Source organism: Drosophila montana, unplaced genomic scaffold, assembly GCF_035044405.1.
Source record: "Drosophila montana isolate Dmon_TW-CO22-7 unplaced genomic scaffold, ASM3504440v1 contig_3661_1, whole genome shotgun sequence".
NCBI classification, from domain to species: domain Eukaryota; kingdom Metazoa; phylum Arthropoda; class Insecta; order Diptera; family Drosophilidae; genus Drosophila; species Drosophila montana.
The window spans coordinates 133001-150252 of NW_026998547.1; the positions used below are offsets into that span (position 1 = coordinate 133001).

Consider the following 17252-nt stretch of genomic DNA (forward strand, 5'->3'; position numbering starts at 1 on the left):
TTCACAACGGATTCTGCCTAACTTTGGGCTTTTACAAATGTTTTCTTTTTTTTTGTTTTCTCAGCCTAGAAGATCTGACCAAGTGCTATTAGCTACTGGCTCTGGCTGCTGCTTTTTTTTGTTCGTGTTTTTTTTTCTTTTACTTTTCTTGTGGTGTTCTTATTTATTGCTACAGTTTTTCATTTCATTTTCTTTTAATTATTTTTTTGCGTTTTTTTGTTTTTTTTTGCAACGGCAACTGCAAAGTTTGTTGTTAGAGTTGAAAACAGAATTCGAAAGGACAGTGTGAAATGCTGTACACAAAGATGCATTAAAACTAAAACTCGTCGCTAGTTATGGATAGGTAGGCTCTCAATCAACGCGGGGGCTCCTGTTGTTGTTGTGGTTGTTGTTGTTGTTAGTGTAGTTTTTGTTGTTTTTATTGTACACTAAAAATCGATTCATAGAAAAAGTGTAAATTATGCTATCCCATATTGATAGTTGTATGTATATAGCGTCAACTGCTTCAGCTGCTTCTTCATCTCATATAAATAGTTGTATACATATATACTATTTAGTTTGTATAGATATTTAATGTATATGTATAATTATATATATATATATATATTGTATGTATACATATATATTTGCAATTTATATTGCTTAACTCTGACAATGCAACGCCTTGAAGCTGAGAGACAGAGAGTGTGAGAGACACGACTTAGATTCGGTTTGAGAAACTGGCAGCTGACCTATTTGTGCTTCTAGATCTTAACTCCTCACCATATATATATATGACGGAAGCCTCGCGAAATCAAGCAAAAGCTTTTTATTCGAGCCAACTCGTTGACTGCCCTGAAACAAATTTTTACTTTACTTTAGTCTATTTATTTTTTATTTTTGTCTTTTACTTTAAATTGTGTGTGTGTTGTTTGCTTTAGAAATATGAAACTTGCAAAGGAAGCGCCAATTTATCTTTAAACTAAGTTCGCTTTTTCTTTCTTTATTATTTATAGAGCTTAATTTCTTACTAAATGTTCTTTGAAACTGTTTTTATTTTTGTTTACCTTTTTAATTTAATTATTCACGAGCACGCGCGAGCATTTGAATTTGCATTACAATTGTTGTTTGTTTTTTGTTTTTTTGCAAATTTTTTACAATTAGGAATTTATATTTTCATTATTTTTTTTTTTTGGATTATCCATAACTATGTGAATGCTGGAGTAAAAGTTTCAGTTTCTCATTTTAATCATTCGTAACTATTCGCAACTCGCTTTACAAAATAGATATTTATTCAACATTTAGTTGATGTGATTTTTGTTTTTATTTTTTGGGTTGTTTTAATTTATTCTCTTTGGTTCCATCTGCTTCTAAAATCTTACGTGACTTACGTGTTAAATTGTTACGTCGTTTTCACTTAAAAAACTTCATACTGGGTCCAACTTGCTTCAGTTTGTAATTCCTGATATTTTGTTGCCATATTATTTATTACAAATTTATCGATCTGTTTTCTTTTGTATTTGGGTTTTTCTTTTTACGAAATTTATCCTTCTACTTATCCTTTGAGCACTTTTTCTCATTCCATTATTTATGGCTTTACCTATCTTTAGCGATAAACTTTAAAGTTTTATGCAATTCGGCGATATGTATGTACATGTAATATACAAATCAAATGTTAAATATAAATTATCATAAAGTTAAGAACTGAAATAAATAATAAAATCTGGCAACAGTTTTTGCTGAAATGTCTTTAAAAAAAATTGTAATTTATTTTTTTATTACTTTTATGTTCTTCTTTTTAGCTCTATTTTTTAATGTGTTGTTTACGTTTAGGCTTTTTACAATAATAATAAATTTAAAAATATAATATATATATATGTTTGTTTTAGAACTGTTCGCTTTTTGTATAATTTATAATATTATTTGCGGTGTTTTTTTGTTTTGTTTTTTGTTTTCTTGATTTAATTTGTAGTTGGCTTAATTCAAAATCTAAAAATGTATGGAAATCAGCAGTAAAAGTAAATGTATGCTTAAAGTTTAAGAATTTCTCTTTCTCTCTCAATGAAATTGTTATTTGCTTGACTTGTTTTGTGGTTTTTAAGTTAATGTGTTAATATAAATGTAATTTAGTTTAAACATTTATCAAATGTGTAATTTAGTTTACCTTTCACTGTTATATAATATAATACATAATTGCCATGACTGAAGAATTAACAAATCGACTTAACAAATCTACACAAGACGAATTGATATTTTAATTTGTATCTCTCAAATCTATTTTGTGGGGATTGCCAAAAAATTTATTTACATACACAATCAACAAAAAGTAATTGTAGAAAAAAACACAAAAAATACTACGTACAGAATAGAACTTAAAATTAGAAAAACGAGCGGAATTCGCAATCAACAGAAAACCCTAAAAAAATAAAACATTTCAATTTGAATTGCATCTGCTTCTTCTTACTAATTTTTGCCATTTGAAAATTGTTATTTGCATTTCTTCTTCTTCTTATTGTGTCTTATCGCATTTTTTTTATTTTTAAACTTTGTTCTTTTTTTTTGTATTTTTTTTGTGATTTTTTGTTGGTTTTTTTTTTTGTTGTTTCTTAATGTTTTGCTTTTGAATATTTGTTGACAATTTTATGCTGCACAAAATACAATTGTTTGGGTTGTTGTTGCTGTAATTTGTTGGAAAGTTGCTGCCATTGCAATCGTCATGGCCTATGGAATCTGCAAGGTAGAAGAAAATTGCGAAAATTGCAAAAGTTAAGATTAGTTTTTCGTTTCTGCTGCAAAGTTCAAGCGCAAAGTGTGCAACACTGCGTACTGTTTGGATTAGATTACACTTTTTGATTAAGATAGAGCCAACCTGAGTAGCTAGTTGGAAACATGATATATAGCTAACATTCAAGCGGTCTGGCAACGCTCTAGTGCACATTTTGATTAACAAGTGCCGCTGTAAATTTTTATTTGAAATATTGTTAGTTTGTTTTCCCTTTTTGAAGGTAACAAAAAACAACTCTGCCTAAAAGTTTAGACATCTGGCAACGCTTTTGGAATTTAGGTTAAATATTGACTTTGATGCTTTGCATTTACAGCTGTTTTAACTATTAGCAACCTTTCAAACTAGGTTTTAAATGCTTCAAAAGGCAACACTGGCTGAGAATCTGGCAAACGCTGAGTGTTAGCCTCGGCTTTAGATTTCAATTTTGTACTAGAATTCGAATTTGAAGCTGTAGAAGAAGAAATTAAACTGTCTGGCAACGCTTTGTGCTAGGCTTAGCTTTAGATTTGAATTTGAATTAAAGCTATTTCAGACAAAACACATAAAAGTCAAAGACTAGCTGCTATTTCAACTGTCTGGCCACGCTTAATGTAAATTGAAGCCACTTTCAAAAAAAAGCATCCACTTAAAAAAGTCAAGAATGAATTTTAAACGGTCTGGCAGCGTTTTAATGAAATTTAATTTTCATTTTTGCCACAATCGTAGCTCTTTGACGCTAGCTTAAAGTATTTTCAGCCTTTTGACCTAAGTTTGAAGTCATCTTAAACTGTCTGGCAACGCTTTTGTTGCTTGTTGAAACTTTGCCAGCTTATTGGGGACTAGTTGTAGCTGGTGCTTGCGCGTGCATGGCCTGTCTAATTTGTTGGACCCCAAAGCCCAAAACTTGCGGCGCTTGGTTAGTTAAAGCATGTCGCGCGTGGGGCTTTAAAGGAGAACTGCGGCCACAGAATCCAAAAGCCATTATAAAAGTTGACTGCCCCCCACTGCCCACATGGCAGTAAAAAAATAACTGCTGTTGGAAATGGAAATAGAAATGTCGAAAGAATAAAAAAAAAAAGGAGAACGACAAAATGCAGTTAGCAAACGCAAAGTCCTTTGTGGCAGCACATATATCGCAGGAACAATGCAATGGGGCAAGTGGACAAGTGGAAAAGTGGACGCGTGGGCGTGGGGTGGGGAGCACATGGAGCTCGGAATGGGATTGGTCACTGGCAGTGAACTGCACGTGACACTTCATTGGGCATTTGGCAATTTTGCGCTTGGCTCAGTTGTCGATTTGGGTTTAAGTTTCGAGTTTGTTGGCCAAGGTTGAGTTGTGGCGTTGTGTTTAATTACCTCGTCAGATGGCGACTGCCCTCGTGGACTGCCATTTCGGAGGACTTGAACTCGTTCAGCTCCTTGCGTATGGCAGCCTTATCCTTTGGCGTCAGTCTTGTCCATGGCTTGTCCGCCCGTCGATCGTAATCGTGTGCCTGCGTTACCTCAATGTAATCGTTGAAGCGTATGATCTTCTTCTCCTTGAGCTCCTCGACGGTGGGCCGAAAGCTGAGTTTGCGCAGTAAATACGATTTCTTCTCCTCCTTCTGCTTCTTCTCCTCGGCGGGTGATTGAGCTGATGATGTTATATGGTTTTATGTGAGGAATAGATCAAATAATTGCTGAAGTGCACTCACTTTTTAGAATGTTGCGCTCCACCAGCTCCTCGGCGGTGGGTCGCATTGATAGCCGTCGGATTAGGCGCGCCCCAATTGCCTCCTTGGACTCCTTGATCTCATTGTCGTTGACCTGATGCAATATATTGCGATTGATCAGATCCTGTTTGTCTGGTCGCAGCTGCAGCTTCAACGACAGCGACTCCTTGCGCGCCAGCTTGGCCAGCCGTGTATTATCATTGTCATCGTCCCGATAGACAATGTGTCCATCGCTCTCATCGCTATCGCTGCTGCTCTCCCTTATCACAAACGGTCGCGTATTCTCCTTGTTCTCCACGGTGCACGGCAGTTGGATATTGAACATTTGCTGCCTGCTGTTGGCAATTGGTTAAACAGATTAGTTAATTACCATACTGCGGCAAGCATTTTTATATATATACGTAATATTTAATTACTATCATTAGCCTGATCACATTTAACGCACAGTCACACATACACTCACAATTATACATCAAAAGGACATGCAGCAAAGCCTAAAAACACTTTCATCTCTGCAATCTCGCTAGCGCAATCTCACAGATTTACACACAAACACTTACAGTATATTTAATTTATTCATCTTCCTGCATAACTCTCAGGCACATGTCCTTTAAGTTTTTTGTTGCTAGCCAAACGCTTTTGCCTGCTCTCGGATTTATCTTTTCCCTTTTACTTTTTTTTTGTTGCGCCAATTTGTTGTTGTTTTTTGTGCTTTTCTTTTTAACGACACGTGTGCGCACATCTGGCAACTCATTCGCATACATTTACCACAGTCATGCAAGTGTGTGTTTGTGTGTGTGTGTATATCCGTGTGTGTGTGCTTGGCTTTGTACTTAAAGCTGTCGCCTGGCCGAGAAGCCCGCCCGGTATGCTATATCCTGTCAGGCGCATCCGCAACACTTTCGCATTAAGCGTATATCTTGTGTGAGTGTGTGTTAGGGTGTGCGGGTGTGTATGTGTGTAACAGTATCGTGTCTATGCTTGCCACATTACCATGCAAAACGAGTTGAAGCGAATTATGCAACACAAGTGCCGCTTTTTCAATACCCTTTTGCAAGTCATCTTCAATCAGAAGAAGTGCCTGCAAAATGCACAGACAGGCAGATTTAAGGAGTCTAATTGAAAGCCACATTTAGGGAGGCCTATATAAGTATTGAAGTTAGCTTTTCTATTCTGAGTATAGTAAGCCGAACTACAGATAGAATGTTGCAGTAGGGGTAATCGACAACTTAATACTATATCACGGTCAGTTTTCATTAACTGTCGCGCCCTTAACTTTCATTATATTTAAAGGAGCTAATCAGTAGTTCAGTAGTATCCAATTGCCTTGCTAACTCTAGCACTAAGTCCGTAGAAAATATAGATATTTCCCAATTTACAGCCAGAAGGCTTTATCACACAATCTTAACACTTTATATGACTATACCAGATTTCAGGTCTCTTACATCAACTACGGACAAATGGTTAGATGGACAGCTGGACGGAAGGACATTGAACCAAATGAATGTACTCCTATTATATTGCGAGCTAGTATTACGGGAGAGGTGCTGAGAGAATGTGATATATGTTGGCATATTTCAGGTTAAGGTTGAGGTAGCCAAGTAAAATCTTAAGTTACTAAGCAAAACGAAGGCATAAAGCAAACAGGTAGATATTCAAATAGGTTGCTTTCTTTCATTTCGTTCTGGCTCTTTCTAAATATTTTTATATATAGATATTCCTCTTAAGATGTATCCAAACCCTTTATAAGTATTAAATGTGATTATTTTTCAATATAGAAAAGATAAGTTTAAATCATTTATAGGTAATGAAGTCTACTATAAGACAAGCTTACATAATTATAAAATTAATGTAACAGCATGTTTGCATTCTTTTCATTTTAAACTTCTCGCTTCGCTTCTTGCGCCTGCACTGACACTTCCCAAAAACTGCTCTTAGCTACGCTTCTCTCTTTACACTCCTATTATTATGCAGATTACATTATCCTTGCTAGAAGATTGGGTTGCTACAGAATATGTTATTATGTCACAGATGCGTTTACTAAAGTAATTCAAAGACATTCTCATCCCTCTAAGTAGTTAGTCTAAGGTTCTAAGTATATATATTTATTTCTTGACTAACGGGTCGCTATTGGCAATAGAGTACCAAATTTTATTCGCAATGCTCTACATGGTTTATCACCATGGTAAAGGATTGTCCGTTGTTCGGTTTCTCGCACAATTTATGATAAATATGTTAAGAATTTTTGCATTTACGTACAGTTGCTTCGCTTTTACGCTTTGTTGCAACTGTTTTGCATATTCTTTTCAATTTTTTTCTTTTTACTTCGTTTCAAGGCTCTTTTGAGCCAATTGGGGCGTGGCTAAAGGACTCGCATGTGCGGCTGCCACCAATCGAGTTTCGATTATGCCGCATCGTTGGCTACAGAAATCATCTCAACTTGTAGCACTTGTCATCTGTCAAAGTTTTTTTTATATTTATCCTCAACCAACAATGAAAGCCACTTCTGTAGCCCAATTTATTGTTGTTTAATTTTTTTGTTGGGTTTTATTTTTATATATGTTGCTTTGACATGCAGTGACAAAGAAATTAAATTAAGGCATGCTGTGTAATATCATGTGCTTCATATGGAAGTCGAAAGCCCGTGTAGTATGCAATGAAAACTTGTTTCGCAGTGGTAACATGCAGCGGCGTTAAAGAAAATATAATCAACTAAAGTAAAAGAAAACTTTTATCATAAAAACAATACGCACACACACACACACACATATTTATATGTACGACATTGAGGGTTTGGGAGTTCAGCGGATAGGAGGCACATGAGAAAATTAAACTTAATGTCAAACAACCAAAAGTTAGTAATTTAATACTAAAGAAATCAGAAAAAAAAATGTGTGCCCATGTTTGTTGTTGTTGAGTATGTGAATGTTTCTGCTTCTTCTCGTTTAAGTGTTGTCAAGTTTTTGCTTTAGGGGGCAGTGTTTAAAATTTAATCAAAACACATAACCGAAATATGATTGTTAAGGTGCGTGGGGATAGCATGTTGGGGAGGCGGGGTATGGGGATTTGGTAGAGGTTTAAAACACTTCAAGGACTATGCAGGACAATACAATTTCCGTTTGAAAAAACTTGTAAAATTAATTGAGAGAAAAAAAATAAAAGAATTTCTGTTTGTAATTTTATAAAAATTCTTGTCCTGCATAAAACCTGGAGTTGCATTTTTTTTGGGGGTACTGGAAAATAAAGTTCTAGCGGGTTGACACAACAGAGAGAGAGAGAGAGAGGGAGAGAGAGAGCGAAAGAGAGAGGAATAGAGTGAGTGAGAGAGCGCGAAGTTGAGTAGTCTAAAAAGCGTTTTGGCATACGTTTCACATAACAAATAAATTAGCTAAAAAAATGTTTACCATATTCTAATCCGTGGTCGTAGTATAGGCCTGATTTCGGTTCAATAACGTATACGGGTTGTATTTTTGGTTGATTGATTGATATATATATTGTGGAGATTGTATATAGTAGAGATTGAGTTGTAGTAGTAGTAGTTGGGTAAGGAGCAGAAGAACGTGTGGAGCACGCGCACACAAAGAAAACAAACAAGAACAAAACAACAAATTGATAGAAAAGAAAAATATTTTTGTGTTTTTTTTTTTAAGATAAAGTTGCAGAACAATAAATTTAAGATATTATTTATACAAAAATTAATTATTCAGGGACAGGTTTTGGTTAGTTTTGTTGTGGCAGCAGAATGAAACAAGTGGAGGGAAGAATCGCGCGTAACATGATAAGTACAGAGAGAGAGAGAGAGAGAGAGGGAGAGATAGAGAGAGAAAGAGAGAAGAAAGATAAGTAAAACAAATTCAAACTACACAAAACAAAAAAAGAAGAAAAAAATCAAATGGAACGCAAGAACTATAGACACTAGAGCTACACAGTTGCCCGGCTACTTACTTGAGCGAATAGTTGTTGCCCGCCGCATCCTGACGCACCACGAGTGGACGCTGATTGGCCGACTGTTGGGCCGCTGCAGCGGCTGCGGCCGCCATGGAGCCAATGCCGCCATTGCTATTGGAAATGGCAGCAGCTGTTGCGGCGCTGTGATGCTCCTGTGTGGGCGTGACTGGCGTGGAGGCGGAATTAGCATTGCCGGAGATGCCGACCTTCTTCTTTAGCGCCGACTTGAGAGGAACTGCATTTGGTTTTGGCTCTTTGGCTGGAATTTCCTCGACGCGCTGCGTATCCATGACGCGCACATGGTTGCCGCCATACGGCGCGTACTCATCATCCGAGTCGAGCTCGTCCTGGTCGGGATCGTGATCTGTGTGTGAAGGCAAAACGGTTGCAAATAAACAGGAGAGTTAGTAAAATAGTTGGGCAACTTGGTCACACTTTTGCTTTGATTTTTTAGTTTTGTGGGAGCGGGGCGGGGGGGCACTAGCATAATTTATGAAGTGCGCAGTTGTAATGAGCTGAAGCTAGCTGATGTTTCGATTGGTTAACTTTACCATCATAGTCGTAGTCCTGCTGGTAGTCCTGATCGTTCATAGCGCCTGGCCCGTGCGGTCGTCCAGCGATGAGCGTCGGGCTCGGCGTGGAGAACATCGGCGGCGGTGGGATGGGTCCAATTTCAGATACCGGTATCGGCGGCTCTGGCAGCTCGCTGAGCATCACGCCCGGCGGCAGCTTGCCGCCAGCATATGGCGGTGGTGTGCTGCCCGGCGGTCCACCCACCATTTTGCCATCGTCGCCGCCATCTACAAAAACGATTACAATCAAGAATCGGGGCAAAATAAGGAGCGAGAGAGACAGAGAGGCAAAACGATAGAGTGAATGAGTGTGAATTTTTTTTTTTTGTTCTTAATTTTTTTTTCGCTAGCCAATGACGTGAATGTATGCGTGTGTGAGAGTGTGCGAGTGTGTGGTGTGAGATGTGTGTGGTGTGTGTTGTGAGAGAAGTGTGGGGGATTCAAACCATCCGATGGAAGCCTGTCTATCAAAACTGTTAACGATAGTTGAATTTAATTGAAGGCAATCTTAAATAGGCCGATAACTATCGCAGCGAGTGATCGATTCTCGATAAAGAGGTTGCCTTATGAACAAAAGTTATCGATCGTTTAATAACCTTAAAAATGACTATAGATATCGATTGCCGATAACCCTGTTAATTGAAATGGTTAACATTAGTCAAATAGTAATTGGGACAATAGTAAATCGACTGATAGCCTTCCCATCAAATGAGTCCTTAACTATCGATAAAAGGGTTGCACCATAAGCAAAAGGTATCGAAAGTCAAAGTTTAGTTTAGTTTCAGTTAAGCTAATTGATTGATATTGTTTGCTTAAAAAGTTTCGGTGAGAGCCAAAATCAGTAGCAACAAAAACCGATTAGAATCGCTTGTCGATAAGTCTGTTTATTGAAACGATATTTAAATACGATTGAGGATAGACATAAATTTACCGATAAGTATCGCTGCAGGTCAGTGCTCAATAAAGTCTATAAATATAGGTGAGCTTCCCCAAAGCTAAAATCGATTGCAGTATGAATCTATTAATACCGATTACCTAATAACTATCGATAAGCAACTGAGACTCGAATTAATGCCTTGTGCAAATATAAATTAGATTTCATTGCCTCTCAAAACTAAGCTATGGGTATTCCTAATAGTAACTTTATTTAAGAAGGATAAGGGCTCCTAGTATTTGATAGAAATTTCTATTATCTGTTGAATTTAGCAAATCCTAGACTTCTGTACTTATTTAATTGCGAACCTCCATATGGGTTGGTTTAAGATCAACTAAAACTATTTGAAACTCCATCGTTAAACATTTGTATGCGAACAGGTTTCCATTTTCTGGTTATGGTCTATTGGTAATACTCTAGCATAAAGTTTGTACTACACAATCGAATTAAGTTTTATGTCCACTTACAGTGTTCGTTGTGGTAGCAAATGTTGACTCCTCGCCGCGACAGCTTGTTGCTGCCGCCCAGAGTATTGGGTCGCTCCACTTTGTTATTGGAATCGGTCTGGTTGTATTGCTGCTGCTGGTGCATGCCACCACCGCCTCCGCCGCCGCCACCGCCAGGTGGTGGCAGCATGGAGCCCTGGCATGATGGCTGCTCAATATTCGGTGTTGATAATGTGCCATTGCCACCGTGTTGTTGTGCATCAGTCTTGTCTTTTCTTGGTTCTGCAAATAGACCATCAAATGGAAAGAGAAAAGAAAAAATGTAAGAGAAATGAGTTAAGTCCACACACAGATAGTAAATGCTGTAACAAGTGCAGCCAACTAATTTACAAGCATGCGCCAAACTAGCCAGACAGAGAAACAGCAAGGGGCAGCATGTGGGGCCCACTGCAAACACTTGATGGGCTTTTACATTAATTGTCATGCTGGCTGGCGGTTGGCTTGGTTTGCTCGGTTTGCTCGGTTTCTCTCGGACCACACAACCACCATCAGCAGCAGCAGCAGCAGCGAAAGCAGCAGCAGCTGCCACTACTCTGGCCACTGTAAATTGCCTGCCAGGGCGGCCACTTGAGTGGCCACAAAGCACACACATACTCACACACTCACACACACACACACACAGAAAGACATTTACTCACACAGTTGCTTGTCTTTTGTTATTTTTTGCAGCCATTTTGTATGCCCCTCCCCCCTTGGTGGTCAAGTGTAATATTTTTAATTGTTGTTAAAGGGTTAAGCGTGCGGGTCTCCTCAGAGCTCTGGCCACATTTGGACAGTGTCCTGGCGAGACTTGTTTAAAACTAGAGCCCCGAGCGGACAGCTGAGTGCATGTAAAATGTTTGTACAACGTGTGTAAATGGGGCGACCTCGTTAATAATGAGAAATGGCAAACAATTATGCGCCTGTTAATTTGAGCATGCGGGAAGGCCACAGTCCTGCTCATTATTTGTGGAGGAGCCAATGCTTATCTCTATTTGTGCAGCATTTAAATTGGAAGCGTAAAAAAAAAAGTGGTCGGGTTGGGCTTAGATATTAAATATAAAACGGGCAAAATATGAGTAACGACTGTTGTAGAAGATTAAATACCCTGCCGAAGGTACATTTATATAACTAGCCATCTTCTGTTCGGCCGATCTTACTTATGTTAGCTTTAGCTTAAAGCCAGGGTAGCTTTTAAGCTGAAAGACTTGGTTTGCATACAAGAAATCGAGGAGATCAGATCTACATCTTCAGCAGCCGCTATGCCGGCAAGCTGCTGCGGCATCCGAACGCGTTTACCAGGGTCCTGGCTGACCCAATAACAGAGAAGCGCCTCCAAAAGCTACACCCCTTGCAAGCTAACAATGGATCGTATAATTTAAATCCCTTACAGTATTATTGTATGTCCTCAATCCCCTTTGGTTAGAAATGTTCCATCATAGTAAATACCCCTCAATGTCTACCTCTCTACTCCTCACAGTCTTTCGCTTAGTAGAGATCAGAAGGTACTGTTCGATTGAAACCAATCCATATTAAGTAGGCTAATCTCAGTGAATAGGAATCTATATAAATTATGGGATCCCAGATCTAATTGCAGGGCATAAATATGCAAGATTTAAAAAGATTTTCAATCCACATTGAAAACAGCTAACTTCTATAAATCAAAGGGACCTCTAGACATATCCTGTGCAAGCTTCAAATACATACGAAACCGGAAATTACTTGATAACCTACTTTTTATTGATTGCTTGAGTAAAAATAAATCTAAATACATGAATCTACTGCTGTTGAGCTTCAAAGCACGCAATGGAAGTGGAAAAATGCGTCGGGCAACAGACACGATATCATTTACCACATGCCGAAAAAGCAATTAGGAGGAAATTCCTAACAAGTGCTTAAATACTTCAAGCAGTCATTAAAATCAATCCAACAATTGACAGACAGCCCGACAGAAATCTGCGCACTTGCGTGCACGCAATATTTATGTTCTAAACAGATGAAAATATCTTTCGCCAAACGAAAGCAAATGCTCAATGGCAATTAATTGCCAAAGATTGAGAATTGAAGCACATAAAAACCAGCAAGAAATTTCATTTAGACGAAGAAGAAGAAGCAGACGAACAACAAGTGAATTATGTGAGCATATAAAATGCGGAATAAGATATTTAAAAATTCACATCATGCAAATGCAGCAGGGAATGCAAAAATCTTTAACCGATTGTTGCTAATCACACGTAAATAAATAAAATATCAAAGCGCGTTTAAATAAAGCAAACACAAATTACCAGAGGCTGGGCAGGCGGGGAAGAGGTACCAAGAGGGGATGGGGGGGCAAGGGAGAACAAACTATTTGAAACAGATACAAATTCCGTTGGCCGACAGCCAAATTAAAGGCCTGGGGTGCGAAAAGAAGTGCCCGAATGACTAAATAAAAGAAAGGGTATACGAACGGTTGGCTGGGGGCAGGGGCAATGCCTTGACGTGTTTGCGAAAATATTTTCACGAAAATAATAAAAACATTAAACAAAATACAAGAAAAGAAGAAAGGGAAAAAATAGAAATATATGTGCCATATATTCTATGACAATGCGAGTGATGAAGTAATGAAATATTTCTGAAAGCCAAGAAAACAGTTTCATGCATCAAGTTCATGATGCTGGCAAAGTCTAGGGTATAGTCAGGGCTATAAGCAGAAAGAGAAAGGGTGAGTGAGAGAGGGGGGACAAGGAAAGGAAACGGGCGGCAAAGCAAGCGCTGAGCATACTTTAATGAATTTATGTGCCTGTCAAATTATGGCGACAAATGTCTTTGTATTAACCGTCCAGTTTCTCTCGCTCTCTCTCTCTTTGTCAGTCTCCCTCTCTATCTGTCCCTCTCTCTTTCTCCCTGGCAAATTTATGGCCTGGCTGCCTGGCACTGGCAACGTCAGGAAAAGTCCAACAAGCGAGACCCAAGAAAAATATCAACCACATAAACAAATTGCAGACATTGAGTTGGGTTCAGTGTGTAATCAAAATGAATACCCCTAATGCACGTAGACTTTAATGGCATGAAAATTCAATCATGTTTGTTGTATAATTGATGTAGAACATAAATATTTAAGGCAACACAATGTTTTGGGCGATTCAATTATCCAAAGCTTTTAACTCAGTTTTGTAATCGAATAAATCTTTTATCATTTTTGAAGAGTTTCTTGAATATTTACTGGGTAAAGTTCCAGCTTTAGTTCAGTATATTCGAGTTGTTTTATATCTTCTGCAATTTATTCATCTCTTTAATTTGTGTTTATTAATTTAATATTATTATTATTAAATTTTATGTAAGTCTAAGCTTTCATTTGTATTTTTAGACCCTTTCACATTCCATTAAATTTGAATTTATTTTTGATCAGGCTGATCCTACATAGCTTTGCTTATTTCTGATTTTCATTTCATTTCAGTTGGAAACAAAAAAGAAAACAAATATTTCATTATGCTTAAATCTTTTAAGATCATCTTCAGCACAAAGATCTACTTGCTTTAAGCTTGTTTAACCTTCAGTTAGCCAGTTTCTCCTTAATAGTTAGTGTATTCCATGTATTCGGCATACTATAATGTAATTGTGCCAACTTATTCCAATTGCTTTTATCTTACATCTGCGTGCTATCGCGCGCACACACACACACAGATTGGCACAATCTGCGCTCTCTCTAATGACAATATTAATTAAGCAGAAAGTTTAGTGTCTAATTAGCTGGGGCAACATCTGGCTAAGCATAATGGCGCTCCCATTTGGCCTTTAATCAATTATCTGCAGCAAAGTCAAGGCGCAGGCACAGGTCCAGGTACAGGTACAGGTTCATAACAACTGACATGCCAATAAGTAGGCAATATTTATGGGAGCGACAGCTTGTGTGTGTGTGTGTGTGACGTGACGTCATTGGGCATTCGCAATTCCATCGAGTCAGATGCACAGATTTATTTATAATTCAAAATGATGAGGAGAAAAAAATACGCAACAGCATTCGGTTAGCAAGCCGCAAATTAATTGTGCGGCTGTGCATGTATGCCCAGCCCACACACACACACACACACGCACACACTCACGCACAGGATACAGGCAAACAAGGCTAACAAGAATGGCCTAACAAGCGACTGGCATTTGGTTTTGGTATACCCTCGCCGCAGCAATTTCAAAAGGTCTCATCAGCCCATACAGAAGTTAGTGGCAAACAATTGAAACCATTAGGGATAACATTTAATGCACTGCGTGGTGCCTGGTCCCTTGAGTTGGCCAAGGGAGCAAGTCATTAGGGCCAAGAAAAAATAAGGTAAATGTTACAGGTGCGAACGGCAGGCGCCTGGGCTACTGCTCTGCACTAAATTATAAGCTGAGAGCCATAGCCATGTGCTATTTATAAGTCGATATTTTATACAAAAGAGCTATAATTAATAATATTTAAGTGTTTTTCGTCTGCAGCTGCTGCGAACTTAGCTTGGAATAGTTCAGAAAACTTGAAGAGCTTGGGATTATATTTAATTTTATTATTGCTTGAACATGGGGAAAGGGTTTTACATAATGCCCGGCAACTAAGGCAATATTATTCTGATTATTGTGAGCCTAAGCCGAAAATTTAATCAAACCTTCTACCTACCACAGCTAAACAAATATAGTTTTATAAATGCCGTGTCGTAAATATTTAAACAGGCAATTTTCTTTCAATTTAAAGGGTATCCCAAAGTAGTACATCATTCGATGTTCCCACACTTGATATGTATGTGCTTTTGTTGTTTTAGTGTTTTGCTTTTGTTTTCGACGCTTGTTAGCAGCACCGGATTTTTGGCTCTGACAGAGTGTGGATATTTGATAAATAAACAATGTAAGGCAGGGGAGTGGAGGGGAGGGGGGTGCGCTGTGCATTTGAGGCATTTGGGCCAGGACAAACCGCAGCACAAATATTCGTGTATACACATAACAGGACTTTTCAGAGCCTAATTTTCATTTGGCATGTGTGCAAAAGAGCAACTCTCGCACAGAGAATGGCCCCACTCGAGGGAATACAACACGGAACTGGAGCAGGAGCAGCAGCAGCAGCAGCAGGAGGAGCATCAGGCCAAATATGTTGCGAGTGTTCTGGACATTAACTGACAGCTGTTGACGTCACTCAAAAACGTGCGGGCGGCCTCGCTGGAGCTGGAGCTGTAGCTGTAGCTGAAGCTGCAGCCGTAGCTGTAGCTGAAGCTGCAGCCGTAGGAGCTGTCATTTGGCGCTGACATTTATTACGTTGCCTCCATGCGCCCGCCTGGGGCGGCAGTCTATTTTTGAGCCGGGTGCCGTTCTAATCAAATGCAGCCCGTGCAACGGAAATAGACGAAGATCTAGTGGCAGGACGTGCCCTGTCGGGCCCGAGCAGGCGACAGTGTGACGCCCATTTTGGCAATTGTTGGACTTAATTTGTAGCACAACACGTATACGCCGCGTTGCGCTTTGCATTCTTGCCAAAAGCACAAAACAATTTGTTGCTGCTGCACAAATCAACGCGCCGACACAATTCATTAAATTTAATTAATGGCATATGGTTAAGCAACAGTGCCACGCCCACCTGCGATCGCATGATTCATGCGCCTTGAATTTCAAATCAGCTATTTATATGCATATGTACATATACATACACACATATTCAATAAGTATAAATGCAACAGCATTTTTGTTCTGTCAACTCAATCAATGGGGGTTTTTAAGGGTTGAGCTGGCAAACAGGACCCAACCCAATTTGCATATGTTTCTGCTGTCTTTCAGTTGTGCCCTTTTATTCGATTTGGACATTTGTTATGTTCTTGAAAGCTGCGCTCGAGGCACATTTCCAAGTTATGGCTGAAATGTACGACAAGTGTCTTTGCCATTTTGCCCCCAAGTCCCAATTCCGAGCTCTGACTGCAAAACGTTTTGTATTTGAAGTGTGCTCCCATCTGTTTGGCAAACACTTACTACGGACTATGAAATACTGGCTGGAGTATTTTTCTTTTTATTTCTTATTGATTTGTACACATTTGTGGAGTTTTCTGTATGGAGAGACACACACACACACACGTACACAGTTAACAGCTGCTGAAATTGTCATTTGCTTTTAAGCGAAGCATGTGACACATTGTTTTCTCTGGAGTTGTTGTGAATTGTGCATTTGGTATGTGCTTGGGTCAAGTGTGGGAAGTAAATGTAATAGAACGGGATAAACTAGACTGGAATTGCGAGAAATTTTGTTGCAAGTGAAATGTCAAATGAAACAGGAAGAGACGTCTATTAAATACCATTTCAGATATATGGCAACTGTATATTTTTCTATTCTTGACCCGAAAACAACATATGTATGGGCAGGAGCCTAAAAAAGGAATCTATGTAAAGCTTCTTAAAGATAGTTTTTTTAACCGAGTAACTTTCGCATATATGTATATACACTTTAAGGATACGGAAATATCTGCTTTAATGCTTTTGCACATCAGCAAATTTATTAGTTATTAATTATTAATTAATGTTTTGTTTAATTTAACAATTTAATTTTTTTAATGCAAATTAATAGAATTCGAATTTAATTGCTTTTATTGTGGTTTATTAATGTTAAAACAAGCTTTAAATTTAATTATCAGATTGATTGCATTTAATTTAATTATTTTTGTCTGAGTTATAAATAAAACGACATTCTCATATTGGAATTCGAAATTCCTGTTTATTAATTAATCTCAACTAGACGCCACAGAGTTCTACGAATACTATTGCAGACACTTTTCATAACTCATGCACAATCTGTTGTTAGCTCAGATCAATTGTAAAATCAACGTAAGCTATTTTTAAAATGCAAACACATTGCAGATGATCAATTCA

The 17252-nt window shown here is 38.3% G+C and overlaps 1 protein-coding gene across 13 annotated transcripts in view; it reads right to left on the bottom strand.

Annotated features, from left to right (window-relative positions):
• Nucleotides 1-17252, bottom strand: part of LOC135435717 (phosphatase and actin regulator 4) — a 126958-nt gene continuing 109706 nt past the window's right edge. For 5 of the 13 annotated variants that reach the window (XM_064692899.1, XM_064692896.1, XM_064692892.1 and 2 more), the window contains 7 exons: nt 10377-10637; nt 8955-9203; nt 8401-8767; nt 7860-7889; nt 4438-4790; nt 4100-4376; nt 1-2709 (listed from right to left, as the gene is read on the bottom strand). In XM_064692899.1, the coding sequence (XP_064548969.1) occupies nt 2694-2709; nt 4100-4376; nt 4438-4790; nt 7860-7889; nt 8401-8767; nt 8955-9203; nt 10377-10637 (1553 nt within the window). In that variant the 3' untranslated portion in view covers nt 1-2693. The remainder of the gene's footprint in view (nt 2710-4099; nt 4377-4437; nt 4791-7859; nt 7890-8400; nt 8768-8954; nt 9204-10376; nt 10638-17252) is intronic. The other 8 variants (XM_064692900.1, XM_064692897.1, XM_064692894.1 and 5 more) reach the window with 4 other exon arrangements.